Source organism: Phyllobates terribilis, unplaced genomic scaffold (assembly GCF_046119375.1).
Source record: "Phyllobates terribilis strain yellow unplaced genomic scaffold, ASM4611937v1 Scaffold_12__6_contigs__length_324123572, whole genome shotgun sequence".
NCBI lineage: Eukaryota > Metazoa > Chordata > Amphibia > Anura > Dendrobatidae > Phyllobates > Phyllobates terribilis.
Window position 1 is genome coordinate 257061426 of NW_027362772.1, and position 19738 is coordinate 257081163.

Consider the following 19738-nt stretch of genomic DNA (forward strand, 5'->3'; position numbering starts at 1 on the left):
CATTGATGCAGCCAGTTGTCATTGGATGCCAAAAAGGTAATGATGCATCGGTGGAGTTGACTATACTAACTTTCCGACTGCTAGATAACATGCATTGAACAATTTTATATGCTGCACGTTCGTTCCTAGATCCTTCAATGTATCATTTAATCAGGGAAAATCACTGGCTTTGACAATCCCTAAGATTCCTGTACTTCAGAACCTCTTGAACACCTACGACTCCGCCGTAGTCAACCTAGAACACACCGTTCCCACGCAATTCTTGCCAAACAAAGCACCAAAGGAAAGTGCACTTCCCTTACACTATCCCTTTTACTGCCGTCTCTTGACCTGCTTTATACGTTGGCAGCGTGCCACCGTTTTTTTGGTCCACCCTTCTCACAATTGGCGTTCCTTAAATAAATAAAACTAAAAAATTCCTTCTTGGAGAACTAATCATTTTATTGCCAGTAGGTGTGTGTTTTACAAATCACTGTTAGACGCAAAGGGAAAGTATGTACAGGATGGTGTGACATTGCTTATCTGAAATTCCAGCCTTGTTACGTGGGCTGATACCAGTGCAGATGCCAACAAATTCTACCATGGACCGAATTGTTTGGTGGTCGACTCGACTGACGGAGCTATGATTTATCATTGATGACTCAACTTTAACAACAAGCCGAGCACATATTCCCCCAGCTTATTCAGAGACTGCCATTTCCTTTCCTTTATAAAAGAAGAAAAACTATTGTAGAGATTCACTCGATAGTTGGCCAGGGAGTGTGCATGATGCAGAGTGCAGCACATATTTGTGTTGATGAGTCAGTTTTTGCTCCTGAATAAGGGTGCAGCTTAATCGTTACCATATTAAAGTCCTGCAAACATAATCCTTATTCTTAGAACAATGTAAACACAATTCTCTCATAGAATATTTTCGATCATTCTCATTTAAAAGATGGTGAAACTCTGTAAAGGAAAAAAAAAAAAAAGTTTATACAGATTTCCCAGTAGATAACCATTTACCGAAGACACCAAGTGACAATAACAAGTCTGGCCATCTCTTGGGAGCGCTTCCCTGTCTATTCTCACTTCTTCTTTTCGATGTCTCCAGATGATCTCCCTTTTGATGGGAATGGGCGACTTCATGAAAAAAACAAACCCCTTTCAAGTCTGGAAGGGGTGGATCGCACCGGTTAATCTCAACTTTTCCATTTCTCCATAATTGATACAAGAACTGTACTCTTCTAACGGTCTTCCTTGTGGACAGAGCTCCCATTATTTTCACTACACCTCATTTATAGACTTTTTATAAAGAAAAACGAAGCATTCGTAACACAAAGCCTACTTTTAAAAATCATCTTGTTGGCTTAAGAATTCCCAAGGAACTTGGGTAAATCATGGTCTTGTCATCAATTGAGGTTACATTTTTCTTTTTTTCTGCTTGCTTATGTGGCGCCACCATAGTCCGAAGCACTTTACAGACATTTTTTTATCCGTATTCCTATTCTGATCAGAATCTAAATTCCGATCACTGTTTTTGGAATGTGGAAGAAAACCTGAAAACGCAAAAAAACAAACAAAACAAAAACACATGCAATCACGGAGAGAACACGCAACCTTCTTGCATTGCAAAGAAAATGTGCAAACTCGAGTATGATTTTGTAGGTTACATAACCAGGGCGTCCTAGCTGGATTCATCTGATGTGCATAAACCTTTCCTCTAGTTTTAAGATATGCCATTTTGTTTTCTTATAACCTTAGACATGTCTAGAATCACAATGTGCATCTTGTAGCCTCTTGCTGTAGTAAAAACTGCATAAACGAGGGAATCTTGTATTTTACAAGCTTTTATCGCCTGGCCTTTTCCTAGAAGACATAAACTATTCCAGTCATTTTATTTGCTTCAGAAGATTTAGAGCCTTCGCAGAACAGTTTGCAATAAGTTTAGGTATGCGGCATTCTCTTTCTATACAAACCATTTAGATTTTTGGGCTGGGCAGCTTCGAAAATGTGTTGCTTTCTTCGGTAGTGCAAGAAGTATTCACATAGTCTCAACTGTTCTTCATAGTTAGTTCATTGGAATCGTTTCTTGTTGTGATTTTATATTCGACCTTCCGAAGATATTTTATTTCCGGCAGGGCGGTCATATTAAGCAGAGAAGAAGTTTCTATCGGTATCTGGGCAGTTATTAGCTTCTTTTATAGTTTTGTAGACGGTAACGATTTGCCGCTGATATTTTGACCTCTTAGATAATGGAAAAATTTTGAAGATTGTATTTACAATAAATAAATTCCAATTCTGATGTAGCCGTTGTTCTGCCTTAAATGGAAATTTCCCACAAGTGTTATTGTAAGGCTTAATCTATAGCAATAGTACACGTATCCTATGTCTGTACTGAAGAGCTCATATTAAAGCACAATGGGAGGGAGGATCTTCAGGCCAGGAAAGCGCATTAAATGGGACAATTGTTCTTATTCACGGTCTCATCCACACTTCAGACACTGGGTGTCTCTGATTACACATACTGCCTCTCCAAGTGTAGTGGCAAAGTCTGTTTTGGCTAGGACAATGGTATCCAGACACTGCTTGCCTGGAAGCAGCTGCATAGTATGTTGTGTCTTCTTCTGAAAGGCGGATTCCTGGATTTGCTTTTTTTTTTTCTTTCTCTTTTAGATGCCACAATGTAACATTTGATTACTTGTCCTTACTTGCCACGGGGCTCGCCATTCAATGCTTCGAGGGCATAAAGTACATTCTAAAGGGTAATTTTGTTAAGGCCCTGTTAGACGGGTGAACCCGCCAATATCGATAGGTTCGGCCAACTGTCGGGGTGGGTAGATGTCGATTTGGCACGTCTGTTGTCGGACTGCCTATCGCGTTGTTCTGCTGGAGGTAGACCACCACGTTAGCCGGCGATCATCTCTTTATAGAAGACAGGAGTGCTTGGCCTGTGTATGGGAGAGTCTGCTGGCCAAGCAATTGTCCGACAGCTGTCTAAGATGTATAGCTGGCTTTACTCCATAATAATTTAATTGGATAGTGAGTGCCCTGGCAAACTTGCTTTGAAATTTCACGTGCATCTTGGTTACCGCAGACAGCGCTGTACGGGCAACATGGGTGTAACAATAGCTTCAACCCATAAATTATACCAATTGGGCTTCTTGGTTGAAAAGCTCACATCAAAAACTGTGATCTCCTGTCTAGCACTTCGAGGAGAAGAGAGAGAGATCTACAACTTTTGAGGTTTGCATTAAACAAATAAATAAGAACGATCAGACCGGCGCCTGGTGTTGTGGTTTTGCTGTTGGTGAGAACCTCTTTAGTTTTTCGCTGCTCTCAAGAGATTGTAGCGAAACAGGAAGACCTCACCCTAACTCTGCTCAGAACACTAGCTCTACTTTCTGCATTTAGCAAGTGCAATAATAGAGTGACTTGTGATAAATTATATCAGTGTGTCAGAAGGATGACACTTTAGTTTTTTTTAGGAGGTTGAGATTGGCCTAGTGTGTATGAATATTCATAATTCTTTAATCTCTGTTGATTTGATACTATTTTCCCAGTGGCATTAAAGAATTTGTCAAATGCCAAGACTGAATTCCTTGAGGGGTCTGTACATAGAAATGTAGGAATTTCCACCTCTAGTAGTTCAAATCTTGACGCTAAAGGCCAATGCTTTGTAGAATTTGTTTTGTTGACCTTTTTCCGGTTTCTTTTTGGTGTAAAACTTGTTTAGGCTTGTAACTACACTCGGAGCGTTGGCTTGTTATAGCTTGTTCTTTTAAAGCTCAAACACTTCATTGGTATTTCCACGAAGTGGCCTGCATGATCTTCATTATGCTTGCCTTGTCATGCGTATGCCTAACAAAACGTCCCACCTTCTCGTACATTCTTTTCTTTCATTATATTTGTGTCTCAAGTATTAGCTTCCTGTTTTTTAAATCTAGGACTATGTATAGTTCAAGAATTTGTCACTTTAGGTTAGAGCAGGGACCGGACCTAAAAACTTCTGGACCCTGATGCCAAATCTGTGAAAGGGCTTTCCACCTACTATGTGCCATTTATAAGCATCATCCACAAGATGGTTGATAACTTGCTATTCCCGAGATTGGGACATAGACATGCTCCATTAGAATGGAGTGATGGTCGCACACACCACCACAGACTTCTTGCACTATGTATGGGATGTAGGGTAGTATCTGCACTGCTGCTTCATCCCAGCATGACATTTTGAAGGCCTGTTCTCTAAATTTGTGGATATCTCACTGGTGACTTCCCAAGTGATTGGGAAGTTGTAACCTATCCACGGGATAGGCGATAAAGAGAAATTCCCATCTAAGTAAGTTATGTAACAAATGGATGCTTAGGCCCCTTCTGGCATGGGATGCAACTGCTTCCTTTGCAACCCCCAAAGCTGCTTAGTACGATCGTGAGAATACTTGGGTTAGGTTTCCCTTCCTTTTAGGACGTCAGCATTGTAGTTTATTCTAGTAGACTTTTACCGCACCTGTTCATAAGTCACCCAGTCGTTTTACCTCTGGGTGTGTGTGTTGAAAGAAACGTAGCTCTTGCCAATAGGTCTCTTCTATGCTCTAGGATGATTTACAGTCCAAGCATCAAACCACTTGTGGAAAAGTCAAAGCAAGATTTGGCATCTTCTCCAGAATCCAGTGCAGCTGTGGCAGAGTGAAGTCATCTTCATAACAACCATGACAAATAAACACAGTCTGTGCTGTTCACCCTGTTCCTGATTCACACCGCATAAAATATTCCTTCTATGTTCAGGCAAAAAAAAGCAGACATTTGTCATTTTTCGGGGCGGGTTTGAAGGGGGGCATTCATTCTGACCAGTTCCATTTCTGTCATTGCTAAAATCGGTAGCTCCGTGAGGTCATTTTTGGCCTCTCGTAACGTTATTGGTCCTTCGAAAAAAAGAGTTGTGTGGGGGTGAGGAACACTTTAGGGCCAGGAATGGGTTTACCCTTTATAGTCACAAATGGCACACCACATGACTCCAGAGACATGGCAAAAGTTATTTTCAGTTGCGCTGCGAAAATACTTCTTGAGGAACTTAAGACTAGGAGAAAGACTTCCCCTAATTTGTAGTTCCTTGTCTAATCTCCTGTGGTACATGCCTTTCACTTGGCCAGTTGAGAAGTCGCAAATTATCTTACATAATGTTGTGAGGACATCACATTTATTCACACTACACTAGTTATGTTCGTACATAAAGGTGTAGGAGAGGAGTTTCGCACAACTTGGCACAATGTCAGTAAGTGCTAAATTCTGTTTTTCAAAGGTAAACTGGGTTACCAAAGTACACACATGATCTAGCTTAAGTTTTAAATCTGCTTCGCACACTTCCACATCTTGAGACGAATGATGAAGTAATATACAGATATCAGTTGGCTCGGGTAAATGAACAGGAGATATCACGTACCTGTGCTTGATATCAATAGATGTGACGTCACTTAAGCCGCTTGTTTCACTATGTGGAGTTTTTGGTGGCACATACCAAAGGATGTAGCAGAATGAAATTTAATATGTGTATATGGATTGAAGTTCCTGATCAAAACCAAAGTAAACTTTATGTATTTTTTTTCTTTGTAGATTTCTTCCGAACCTCCACCTAAAAAGTCAAAAAATGACGACTGCATCATCCACTCCCCAAGCTCATCAGAAAAAGACAAGTCCTCAAGTTGGTTACGGAATTTGTCAAACTCCAGTAAGGTAAGTTTCATATTGTATTACGGATGGACTGAGGAATTTAGCGTTAGCGGTCTTGACGTATTAGCGTGACTCTTTTTTGCACTGCCTATGCAACTTTCGGTAGCGTCTTTCTCATTCAGTGTTTTGGCTAATGTAGAAGATGAGGTAAGTTGCTTATTAGTGCCTTAGAGACTCCACAAGCTGCAAAGTTCCTCCCTTGTCCCATAAAATCAGCAGGATCTTCATATTATTTATTGGCAGCCAAATCTAATCCGGTTCATTTTGATTTGCTAAGCAATTAGGGTCAACATCACAAACTAAGGAAGGGATCGAGGGACAGCAGTGAACACCCTTAAAGGCCAAAAATGCCAGATGTCGGGTATACAGCACAGGTGATGAAGATACGTGGCCAAGTTATAGATAATCCTATGGCGTTGGAGTCCATTTTGGCGGAGTCTGAATCGGAGTCGGAATAAAATGGACCGACTCCAACTCCTAAAATAGATAATAAATTGGGTACAGTAGTTCGATGTAGTTTGTGGGAAATATTTTTTTCATAATAATTTTGGAAAGTTATGAACTGTCCTATAAATGTCTGTCCTATTCCTGATCTAAGGGTCTAGACTTTTAGCTGAGATGATTCTGTGCTACTGTAAATTTATCACTTAAACATGAGCCATGTATGAGGGAGTCGGTGTCATGGAAATTGAGGAGTTGGAGTCGGAGGTTTGGCTTACCGACTCCACAGCCCTGGATTATCCTTGAATTATTATTTTTTTGCAGTTTGAGTTCAAATTTGTGATCACGGTGTATTGTTAAAGAATTTGTTTTTTTTTCATAAATAAAAGTAGACCATTATCTTCAAAAACCTAATCTGGCCAACAATGTAAAAAAAAAAACTAAATAAAAAAAAAACCTAGTTGTATTGCCGTTCCAAGTGTTGTCCAGTAGGGGGCAGCTAGTTTTTGCTAATTATCCTTGGGAGACACATAAAGGGTACACATGCTCTTGGATGTAATGAAAGATTTCTTGCATGCTTCATATTTTTTTTTACATTGGTATTTATGGTTTTTAACCCTTGTTTTTTTTCTTGACACAGAATTCAGCATATAGTCACCCTCGCCAGCGCCTGTCAGCTTTCCGGCCCTGGTCCCCCGCCATTTCAGCAAGTGAGAAGGAGTTACCTGCCCTGATCAGAGATAGGTAAGCCATTAATGTTATCATGAAACCATAACATGTTTAACTATATTAATACTTTTAAACAGAAGCATTTTTTTTTATTTTATTTACGTTTTTATATATTTTTTTAACTTTTTATTTTTCCTATGACCAGTTTTTATAATTACAAGAGCTTTGAACATCTGGTTGCCCCCAATGTCGCTTTGGCACCACCTGCCCCACAGAAAGTGATGACGAGCCCTTTGTGTGCCCCGACTGTGCCGAGAAGCATTCAATCATCGAGTAGTCCTGCACAGTCACGAAAACGAAGGCCGACGGCTGAAATGCCTTCAGTACCCGAGGCACCAGCTGCTCCCATCCCAGCCCGGGAAGAAGAAAAGGAATCCGAAACAGAAATTGAGGTGGAAAGTAGAGAAGAATGTAAGTGTGAGTTGAATTTTTTTACTTTCCAAATTTATAAAATGAGTAATGGTGCACCAAACTCCTCTGGGAATGAGATCTCTCCAACCTATGGGTTGGAGAGTGGGTGGGTGATCTCTTCAACCTCTGTGCTAAATAAAGCAGTTTGCTATACAAGCATTTTTTTGTGGGACCTTCATAAAAATAATGATGTTGCTTGTAAATAATGTTTGCTTTATACAGCTCGAAGGGCGGTGATGAAATTGAAATTACAGATCAAAGATTAAACAGATTATGTTTACGAGTCAAGTTCCAGTAGTTAAGCTGTGCTGTTCTTCTGAAGCTGGGTATCACCTTGCCTGGTGGATGAATCAGTTGGGTCACACTCAGGTCATCACGCTCCTTGTTGTACTTCTCCTGTGATACTTTCCTGTGCCGTACACAGGAACTTTGGGCAGGAATTTTTATTGCTGACATTTTAGGAGCTCGTTTGTACATTACACAAGATTCCAAATTGTCACACTTCTAATTGAATTCAGATGTTCATTAATCTTACGGTATCGTGTGAAAGGTTTAAATGTGGCCTTCAACTTAAATCGTCACTCGATGTCATTGTTGAAGTCCCTGAAGCATTTTTTTTCAATTTCTAAGAAAACCTATTCTTGGAGACCTTTCTTGTGCCAATGACAAAGGCAATGTACCCATTTCAGTTGTGTTCTTGAATCTTAACGAGCCTCTTAAATGCAGGATGAAGTATTAAATTTTGTCTGCTTGATTTCCTTCCACTGTTTATGATTTGAAGCCCTCATGGTTTAAAAGGTGTACTTGACCTATTCACTTGTTTAGACTTTGAGTAAGCAAGAATCAATTGGTTATATCCGTTCTTATTATCTTGGTTTTTCCTGTCTTTTTTTTTTTTTTTTTAGTTACGTCTTCGCTGTCTTCGCTCTCCTCTCCTTCCTTCACATCCTCAAGCTCGGCCAAGGAGTTAAGTTCTCCGGGCATGTTGGCCCCGACAATAATCAACCCTTCCTTTGAAGGGGCGCATCATGGTGACTCTCACAGCAGCGGACTTGAGGCAGAATTGGAGCACCTAAGGCAAGCCCTGGACAGTGGTCTAGATTCCAAGGAAGCCAAAGAAAAGTTCCTCCATGAAGTCGTTAAAATGAGAGTGAAGCAAGAAGAGAAACTGAACGCCGCTTTACAGGCCAAACGGAGTCTCCAGCAGGTAATATTTTCATTACTTGTCTACGTAAAGGTCAATTAGTACAGTGAGCCCCTGTTGTGTCATTAGGTGATCAATAACTGGTATGGGGCACATGGTACGATAAGTGGTGGCTGCAACCAGCTTTCTGGTAGACCTGCTACTTTGATAACACTTTCATCCCTGGCAAACATCTGAAAGTTAGGTTAGTAAATTCCAATACAAAAAGGAAGGAAAGAACCATGTTTCCAAAGAAGGATAAGTTGGAGATGGACACACCTTTTTCGGAAATCGTAGCTTTTTAAATGTGAATCAGTGATTACATGTTCCTAATGGAAAACCTAGATTTTCCACCTGTGAGATGATGGCGCCCCAGACAGGAGACAGCAGCAGTTCTCCTTGCAGTCTACGAGATGAATCGTGTCAACTTCCTTCCCTCCTGCTCTATGGAGTTCCTAATTTTGGTGGAGAGAAAGTCAGGAGTGCAGTGCAGTTAACAATGGCTTGGCTGGGATGTCATATTATTGTAAAGGGAAAAGGATTTCCCATGACCTAGCTGCAGGGTGTTGCTTAACAGAAATATGTTGTTGTACATGTCCGTATCGAAGAGCAAGAGGAAGTCTCTTTTCTGGTCCTGTTTTTGTCTTTCGTCCTCCCAACCCCATGACTTATCCTTTCACAAGCATAATGATTTAATTTAATGATTTGCACTGTTTTTTGATTGGTTACCGTGATTACACCAATACTCGTTTCAACATCTGAATCTCATTAGAATATCTTCTCCATTCCACCCCACATCATTGAAGACTTTGGCTCCGTTTCACCATTTGGTGTTTTTCCAGTTTTCTAGAATAATTTGCTCCTTATGGTGATTTTACTACATGCACCTTTTTCTCTAGAAGTTTTGTGACCTTTTTAAAGTTTCTTTTTTTTTTTTTTTAAATTGAAATCTGTCATCAAGTTTTTGCTACCCCATCTGAGAGCAGATCCTGATTCTAGTGATGTCACTTACTGGGCTGCTTGCTGCAGTTGTAATAAAATCCCTATTTGCTCTGCTACAAGTCTAGCAGTGCTCTGAATGCTGAGCTCTGTATAACCCCACCCACAACACTTGAGTGGCCGCCTTCTGTGTACACTCTGCATAGGCAGAAAACTGCAAATCATTGGTAGAGGCTGAGTTATACAGAGCTCATGAATATGGAGGAGTACATGGTAGCAGGTGTACTAGTTCTATTGATAAAATCCTTGTTTTATCAGCAGATTATCAAAACTACAGCAAGCGGCCCAGTAAGTGATACATAGTTGATATCCGGGTCTCTATCTCTACATTTATGCTGCTCTCAGGTGGCAAAAACCTGGTGATGGGTTCCTTTTTAAGTCTTTTTTTTTTTTTATTATTTTTACTTTAACAACATTACTTATACATATATATCAGATTAATGAAATACGACTTTTTTAATTTTTTTTACAATTTTTGTTTTTGGGTGCGTCTCACTCCAGTCCTTGGGTTACTAGTAGAATATTTAATTTGACGCATTTTTAGACAAATGTATGCCATTTTAAAGCTTTTGCAATTTTGGCACAATAAAAAAAAAAATCGCAGAAAGCTATTAGACAAAAATGTAAAGCATTTTTTACACCAAATTAATGAACCACTTGGTGCAAAAAAACTTTCAACAAATACCACAAGACTAAAAAAGGTTACTTATTTCTATGCAAAGGCCCTGGTTCAGCATTTGTGATTTTATTGGTCAGGTTGGAAAGGAATGGCACTAAGAGGAGGCAGATTTTCTCTATTTTATACTTTTCAACATGATTTAGGCAAAGTATTTTTATATGTATATTTTTTTGTGGTTCTCATTAGGAGCTCGAATTTCTCCGTGTGGCCAAGAAAGAGAAGTTGAGAGAAGCAACAGAGGCAAAGCGCAACTTAAGAAAAGAAATTGAACGTCTCCGAGCAGAAAACGAGAAGAAAATGAAGGAGGCTAACGAATCGCGGTTACGTCTGAAGCGAGAATTAGAACAAGCTAGGCAAGTTAGAGTTTGCGACAAGGGCTGTGAGGCCGGCCGGATACGGGCAAAGTACTCTGCTCAGGTAACTTTTTTTATTTCTTTCTTTCTATATATATTTTTGAAGTATGGCATGTAAAGCTGCAGGGTTAAAGGGTTCTTTTTTCGTTGGCGACTTTGCTGTCTCATTCCAGTAGTGAATATAAGCTTGCATGTGAGCCTGTCGACAGAAAGAGAAAACAATTTATGCTTCTTTGAAACTACTCAGTCAATAACGGGAAGGGGAGTAGACTGATTCTACTGATGTGAGACATGCCAAACCAGGAAATGATGTGAACTTCCTCCCCAGCTTCAAGCTGATAAGAGGCCTCCAGACTAAACATTACCAAAGTGAGAACTCTGCAATGGGTGTTACCTACAGCTTACTTCCACCATGCGTAGTGCCAAGCTGCAGCGGTGTGCCCATAAGAAAACCTGCTGCAGAGGTATTCTGGGGAACTCAAGTTTTCTACTGAATGTAAAAAAGGTTTAGTTAGTTGAGTGCATTACCCTTTTTTTCTGTGTGGTTGAATACAGAATAGATTATTCCAGTTTCAAGGGGTTATCTGGGACTTTTCCTTTTTTTTCGCACTTATCGGTATGTAGGTGCTACCTGACTGTTCCGCCCTACGATGATCTCTTGAGTAAGAGCAGTCACGGCAATTCTCCTGATTCCTGTGATGTCGCGTTGATTGACAGACTGCTTAGTCTTACGAAGCTGAGTGTCAGCTGTCAATCAAAATGACATCGGCAGTGACTCCGCGTCAGCAGAAGAGAAGGAACTGCTTTGTTTTTGATATGACATCACAGAAAGCAGGAGAATCGCAGGCAGGAGCAGTACGTGACCCCTCTGAGCCGGGAGAGATAGTTGCAGGTAGCAGAAGAATCGCTGGCAAGAGCGATCCATGACCGCTATGAGCCGGGAGAGACTGTCAGAAGCAAAATGAATCGCTGGCAAGAGCGATCCATGACCCGGTATGAGCTGGGAGATATAGTCACAGGAAGCAAAAGAATTGCCGGCAGGAGCGATCAATAACCACCATGAGCCAGGAGAGCTAGTAGCAGGGAGCAAAAGATTCGCCGGCAGGAGCGGTTCATGACCCCTCTGAGCCAGTAGAGATCATGGCAGGGCAGCAGAAGCAGGTAGTTTAAACACTACTTGCCGATAAGTGCTTAGCCCCATAGGAAAATGTAAAAAAAAGTCTTTGATAACCCCTTTAACAGATCAATCATAGAACCTGCAATGCTACCTGCACCCCTCTACTTTTGAGGCTCTCGTAGTTAAGTGGCAAGTTCTACAGGCTATAATATAGGAGGGGGTGAAAAAAAGAAAGGGGGGGGCGGGCGCAGAAAAGGAAAAAGGGATCTATTCTAGTGCCGTCTTTTTTTGTGAAATAATTAGCAGCGTGTTTCTTCACAGCCAGCAGTCAGGGGCATGCAGCTTCCTCTGTCAAGGTCAGAACAGGGTCACTTAACCAGCATCCTTCTATAGCCGATACCGAGAGATGTCAAAGATAAACACGCTGTATTTGTTACAGCATCACATCCTCGACTTTACTTCCTTTGCAATAAAGGTCATCTGTGAATTAGTTGCCATTAAGCGCAGAGCTGTTTTTATTGAAAAATTTTTTTTTCCTTAAATTATTTAAAAAATGGTTATTAAATTGTTTTACTCTTGACTTACTATATCTATCTATCCCTATCTATGATGTATATCTGTATATCTATATAGATATACAGATATATAGAGATATATTATATTGTATATATATTTTTTTAAAATGAAAGTGAGATTTTAAAGAATCCTTGACTTAGTTCTAATTTTTATTTCTAAATGACTTTTTGCAGATAGAGGAACTGCAAGCAAAACTCCAGCACGCAGACTGTGACAGAGAGAAACTTCGGACAGATCTTGTACAGGAACAAGAAGCCAGAGAACACTTGGAAAAAGTTGTCAAAGATCTACAGGAACAGCTTTGGGCCAAGCCCACCAATCTTTCCAGCAGTGAACACACACGAAAAGACATTGAGAACTAATGCAAAATAAAAACACACAAAAAAAATTCCTTTTGAAGCAAAAAAAAAAAGTATCTATCCATAAACAAAATTCTACGTATATGCACAGGAAGGGGGAGGTTGTCCGATGTATGCATGAATAGGTGCACGTGTGAGTGTATGGAGTGTGTGCATTGAGCATGCACTAATAAATCTGAACATTTTACAAGAGTGGAAAATGAGAGATCCCTTACAACAGAAGCACTGAACTATGCCTCGTTTGAACCCACACAGCACAACATCTTACTGTGCCTCAGACAGAGTGTTTATAAAAGGAGCCGTTTCGGCTCAATAAAAATGACTTTTTTTTTTTTCTACGTGTCAACTACAAGATAACGCAGCATTCAAGTCAAAGATTTAAGGAAAGCAAGCATGATCGGTCCTTTTAAAATAAAAAATGAAAAAAGAAGAAAAAAAAAAATTCATTCTTACGCTTGCCTGGATCACTTTGAGATTTACATTTTCTTATAAGCTATTTAATATAAAAATATATTAAAAATGATGAGGACATTGTAAAGACTCCATATTAAAACGGGGAAACGAAAAAATTTTGTATAACAGAACTGAAACTTTGATGCACAATTTTAACTGACTTGTTACAGGCTTTTTTTTTCGTGGGGGACGGGGGGGTTTATTATAAAAACATCAACCCTTCCTTGCTACTCTAGAATCCACCCTTCCTCTTAACGCCATATTTCATGTCGACTGTGCAATGTATTGGTAGCAAGCCATCAATTTTGAACCCTGTTAATTAGAGACTCTACTACATTAGTGGCTTCTCCATCAGATTTTGTTGCCTGGGAATTATCAAAATGCTCCACCTTTTTTTTTTTTTTTTGTGTTTTTGTATCTTACCCTCTCTTAATATATATATTTTATTTTTACTTTTATTTTTTAAATTTATTTTTGTTTCGACAAGTTTTTATCTGTGCACATAAAAAGGGGGGGAGGGGTGAAAGACTAGAAAAAAAAAAAATCCAAACAGCAAATAAAAAGGAAATGGAACTGTCCGTATTGACCAGTGTTTTTTAAATCCCGCCATATTGGAAAGAGGTCTTTGGGTATAGGATGAACCGAAGACCTTCTTTACTAATAGTTTTTATAAAGGGGAGAGATCAGATGGGAACAAAGCATACAAACAGACTGTAAAATGTTTGTGAAAAGAACAGCAAGTATTTGGAAGTCTATATAACCTGTTAAAAAAAAAAAAAAAAAAATCTAAAAGTTTGCTTTTGTTACATTTTTATTCTTTGCATTAATTCAGTATTTCATCTTTTACGACTGTGTTCACACAGTGCAATGCTGAATGCTTAAACAGAGATGCAAACACTTATCTTGCTGCTTGAAATAATAAATATCCTATACAGATGGCTCCAATTTGGGGATAGTTTTTTTTTTTATTTTTAATTTTTGCTTACAAGTAGTAATTTATTCATTCTAAGGAGTAATACATGTAACCAACAAAGCACAACGATCTGTAGGCAGTAGGCGGTGTCCTGTTGTCTTAAGATTAGATAAGCTGGTCAACCTTTTTGCCAGAAATGGTGCCACATCCGTCCATGGGCTGTGACTCGTATTATAAAGTGAACAAGGTCATGTACAGGAGCAGCACTATTACTGGAGGGAAAAATGGCAACCCCTTTAAATTGAATCTGTCACCTGGTGTTTACTACCTAATCTATGAACAGCATGATGTAGGGGCAGAGACCCGGATTCCAACGATGTATCACTTAAAGAGGTTGTCCGCTACTTTTACATTGATGCCCTATCCTTAGGATAGGTCATCAATGTCTGATCGGCCGGGGTCCGACACCCATTACACCCACCGATCAGCTGTTATGGCAGCCGGAAGTACTTGCTTGCCGAGCTGCTCCGTCTATTTGTAGTGGCCAGGGCTTGGTATTGCAAATCCGCCTCCTATTCAAATCAATAGGAGGCGGTGTGTAGTACCTTGCAGCGGCCACTACAAGTAGACGAAGCAGCTCAGCAAGGGAGTATTTCCAGCCGGCACCAATAACAGCTGATCGGCGGCGGTGCTGGGTGTCGGACCCCGGCAGGTCATCGATGTCTGATCGATCCGAAGGATAGGTCATCAATGTAAAAGTAGTGGACAACCTCTTTAATCTTCTGCTGATAATACAGTAATTTTATAAAAACTACACTATGCAGACCAGTATCACTAAAGGACTACTTGGCCTGCTGTCAGGTAGTCCAACCATTCCCCCACCACTGATTGGCAGATTACACACTGAAAGCTACCAATCAGTGATGTGGGCGGGGTTATACAGAGCTCAGCATTCAAAGCTCTGCTAGGTCTACACAAGATAAAACAGTTTTATAATCAAAACTGCAACACCCAGTAAAGCAAGTGATACATTGCTGGGATCAGGGTCTCTGTTCCTATTTCAGATGGGGTAGCAAAAACCTGGTGACGGATTCCCTTTAAGGATGCATGTTTTGGGCTGCATTTTATGTTATTTTATATATCGTGATGGATATAAAGCACCATGAATGCAGTACAAGTTTTAACATGTAGGGCAGAGACAGATCATCCAAAAAGACTGTAGAAATCCTATGGAGCCACGAAATGGGGGACTACATTAAATCCAGTGTTGGAATTCTCCCAAAAAAAAAATGTTTAGTTTCAAATAAAGCTATCCTCAAATTATAGCTATTCTGCTAGGAAGTATTGAATGATCTTAATGCTAAAGTCCGTTTAACAGTTTAGGTACTGACTTTGACCAACTATTTTTGCTGGTTGCGTGATGTATTTGTGGGGGTGTTTTTAAAAGTTGTATTGTGGAAAGGGGTAAACATCCTTGTATTTAATTTTGGTGGTGACTGGCAAGTGATGGTATTAGGAGTGAACTGGTCTTACTCATAGGTGTGTTGTAAAGAAATACAGTCTGATGGACCCAATATTACATCTGTGTATGCAAATTTATAACCTAGAGAAGATGGCCAGGCTGTGTCATAGTAGACTCTGGACTACAGCTTCATTCAATCATGCAAGGGTTTGTAGGCTAACGATGGTTGGCATGCTTGGCCATTTTACTTCCAATCGGTGGTAGCAACCCATGACTCCCTCCGCTGTGTCGGAACTGCAAAGTCCTGTTTACTTAGAATGATCCAGGAGGGGAAACTTTTTGATGGCTCCATAGGAGCTGAAGAATCATCAGTTGCTCTAAACGATCCATCCCTTTGTGAAAAGGAGATGAGTTCTAAGTCCGAATGCAGAAACATTTGTTCTTTTCCTTTCTGTTACTTGAGCGGTTTTTTTTTTTCTTCCATTTTATGTGCTCAGTCTTCATTCTTTATCAGTTATGTCTAAATACTTTTTAAATGGGCTTTCATGCTACGTATGTACAGGAAATATTTATACTCTATTGTAAAGTTTACTAACTGCTCTTTTAAAAGATGTGTAAAAATATTCTATAATGGAAAGATGTCAGAATAATGAAATAAATACATAGAACTAATAATAAAAAAAAAATAATAATAACTTTGGTAACTGATGCATTGCTTATGGGACTGCAAAAGTCTGGTCTTAATCCAACAAAATACTTTTATTATATATATATATTTTTTTTGTAAATAATCATGGAGAGCATTTTTGCTCCTTGTTTGTATACAAGTGACCCACCTCAAGGGTGCAGTGCCACTCCAAAGTCAGAACATCTCCCTTATGATGCCACTTTTAGCGTTGCAGTCTTGTCGGAAAGCTTCTTCGGAAAAAAAATTTAGAATCGGTTAAGCAACACTTAAAGGGGATCTGTCAGCAGGTTTTTGCTGTGTAATCTGAAGACAGCAGGAGATAGAGGCTGAAACACAGAGTTCAGGGATGTGTCACTTGTCAAAGTGTGTTCTGTTGTTTCCGAACTGTGAAGGATCTATCACTAAGAAATTAACATTGCTGGACTAGTCTGGCAACGCCCCCTCCTGTGATAAGCACCTCAGAGAGCATGGTGTGGGTGGGATTAGCTTTCTCAGCTCTGCTGCATTCTAATTCTAAAAGCTCTGATTGTGTCAGAACGGCTGCACCCAGTAATCTAAGTGATACATTGTTGGATTCAGCTTCTCTTTACCTACATTGCGCTGCTCTCAGATGAGGTAGCAAAAACCTACTCAGTTTCCCTTTAAAATTGGAAATATCATAGGTGACGAGACAAACGCAGGGTCTTGTTTCGATTTGAGGCAACAATTTTAATGCAATTATTTCCAAAGGGGTACCAAGCATGGCTACTCTACTTGTCTTGGTGAAAGCAGCACAATGTCTCCTGATACTCAGTGTTCTAATCATCTATTTTGAGGCGTACATGTTCAGAGCAATTAGACCTTTGTAAACTTAATAGTACACTAACATGTCTATGTACGATGTACGCCTCTGACGTCACTGCTTTATAACCTATTCTTGAGCTGGTGACATTTTTTTTAATTTTGTTTCTGCACACACAATGCAATGAAGCGGTGTCTCAAGTGTCATTTTTATTTTTTTACATTTCCCAATCTGCTTTCAATATGTCTCTTGGGGAGCCACTCTTTCGCTGCTAGTGGGTTCCACAACTCGTATAGAATGTATTTACATAAAGACTGTGCTACAGGTCATATTTCCCCAGTAAGTAACCTCCTTACAATAAGGTTCATTGTACAGTCCTCTGAGCAGCTTTCCTAATGCTGCTGGTACTGGAGGGTCCTGCATCACATTTGCATGTATTAAGTTCTGCAGCTGTTTCATGTTTTTTTTTCTGTTTTTAAAAGTTGTTACATCGTACAATGCAAAAAATATCAGAGCTGGTGTCGTGTATATTTTCTCAACATATATATATATATATATATATATATATATATATATATATATATATATATATTATAATATAATTTTTTTTTTAAACCAAATCCCACAACACATCTGACACATGGATAACACAACATGATCATTAAGGTTCCTTCACTTTAGCATTAATATAAAAAAATAAGTGGAAGTTCAAATATTTTGTTTTGTGACGTGCATTTTTAATGGTGTTTTTGAAGTCCCATTGAGAAAACTATGGAAAAAAAAAATGCAGGAAAAAAAAGCCATACTTAAAGTATGCTATGTATTAAAAACAGCAAAAACTTAAAAAAAAATTGTGTAGGCACACCTTTTAAATTTTCTAAAACGCTGAGAAAAATGCTGCAAAACACTGTCAATCCGATCAACTTTTTTTTATTTTTAAGATAGTTGTACCTTTTTTTTTTGCTTTGTCATCTGAACTAGTCTCTAGCACTGATTTTTAGCTTTCTAGAAGGGGGAAGTTTTGTAATCAGGCTCTGTTTTTAAAAGGAATCAAAACCTGTTGAGGAAATGGGAGTGACAAAAATTACCGTACATATAGGGCTAACTTAATGTTGGATACATCGGTGGTGGAAAGCTTTTACCCTCAAAACGTAAAAAATACACATCCGCATTTTATAGTTTAATAAATGCACATGTATCCTAGCTAAAAGCCATGTTCAAAGTTGTAGGATTGGTGCTCTTAGCAGTCAAAAATTTATAGAAGTAAGTAAATGACTATTGCTCCCAACTCTACATTTATCGTTGGCAATTTAGGATATCATTTTTTTTTGTCTCCATTTTTTTATTTGCATATCGTTTCTACAAGCCGCTATGTTTTATACACCAGTTGTCCATATACACAGGTCACTCTTTACTGTGCCTTCCTTCCTAATGGATGCTTGTGCCTTTTTAAAATTTAGGTTTCCCCATGATTATCAGGGCTCCCTACCCCCCAAAAGAGACATGTAGAACATGCCTTGTCTGTCGGATGGGGTATTCTGGAATATTTCAATTTTTTTTTTAGCTATGAGTGTGGAACTCATTTTTTAGGAAAAAAATAAATTAAAAGCCATAACCTGCTGCATCAAATGCGGCATGTAAACCGCTTGAATTACTCAAGTATATACATTTGGAAATAATCTGCATGTTCTTAGAAATTAGTCGCATCCTTGTCTGCCATAATTTTTTTGCCCGGTATTACGACCCTCAATTCTCGCCTCCCCTCTATAGTCTAGCTCTTCTATACGGTATATTCTGCAAAATCAGTGCTTGAGTGTTTGGTCCCCCCGGTCACCATAAACCAAGGTTTCTTTTTTTTTTTTCCATCAGTAATAGTGCAGCCTCTCTATTTTTTTTTTGGGACACTGTTCTACATCTGCAATTTATAGGCAATGCCTTGATATTTTTTTTTAAGGGACTTTGCAAATGACTTTTACATGATCTGATCTACATATAATAGGTAAAGCCATTTTTAAAGAGTAAATTTGTAATAAAAAAATAAAATAAAATACCATATACTCTTGTTTGCCTTACTAACGTTTGCTGCTACCAACATTGTAAGTTATTAGGTCCTCGGAGCGTATGTTGTTTACAATGTTACACTTGCTTATAGCTTTTCAACTGTTTGGGAGTTTCCGTTTCAGATCGAAGTGATCTTCTAAACTCTAACCCTGTAGGTACATACTGTAAAAAAACAACAAAAAATGGTCTGTACCTTTTTTTTTTTTTTTTTTTAAAAAAACAAAAACAAAACTTCACTCCTAAACATGCTACCATTTCAGTTTAGCTATGAATCCCAGTCTCGAGGGATGATGTTTTTATCAGCACAGGGGTTCTCTATGTAATTCGTATGTACAGTTTGCTGCGTTAGTGTTTCTTTTTCTGGATGTGACTGCTTTGCCTGTTCATGCTAAAGCTGTGACTCTCCCTTCTGCTTCTAAAGCATTACTTTGATAAACGTGCGTTCAATTTTAATAACAATGTTTCTGTTCCGAAAAAATAAATCTCTAAAGGGAAACATAAACTCAACAGCAATAACATTAATATCTATTCAGCAGATTACTCTTAAGCATAATATTCTTCTTTTAAAAGTCAAACTAGCCAATTGTACAAAGAAACTCTATTTGTAAATATTTTTGTTTTATCATTTTCTTTTTACACTTGTATTATACATGTATATGGTGTTTTGTTTTTTTTTGTTTTTTTTTTACTTTTTTTTTTTTTTTTTTCTTCAATGCTCTTTATTACCTGCTAATTTGTCTGGTTGAATTGGTTGTGTTTTTAACTATGAAGAATCTGTTAGAAAAAAAAAAAAAAAAAAAAAAAAATATATATATAATTTATTTTTTTTT

At 38.8% G+C, this 19738-nt stretch overlaps 1 protein-coding gene across 2 annotated transcripts in view; it reads left to right on the plus strand.

The window, feature by feature from the left end:
* Positions 1-19117, plus strand: part of SKI (SKI proto-oncogene) — a 78807-nt gene extending 59690 nt beyond the window's left edge. The window contains exons 2-7 of one of the 2 annotated variants that reach the window (XM_073656896.1): positions 5587-5706; positions 6785-6888; positions 7019-7290; positions 8190-8491; positions 10332-10562; positions 12365-19117. In XM_073656896.1, coding sequence (XP_073512997.1) covers positions 5587-5706; positions 6785-6888; positions 7019-7290; positions 8190-8491; positions 10332-10562; positions 12365-12553 — 1218 coding nt within the window. In that variant the 3' untranslated portion in view covers positions 12554-19117. The remainder of the gene's footprint in view (positions 1-5586; positions 5707-6784; positions 6889-7018; positions 7291-8189; positions 8492-10331; positions 10563-12364) is intronic. The other variant, XM_073656897.1, reaches the window with a different exon arrangement.
* The last annotated feature ends 621 nt before the right edge of the window (positions 19118-19738 follow it).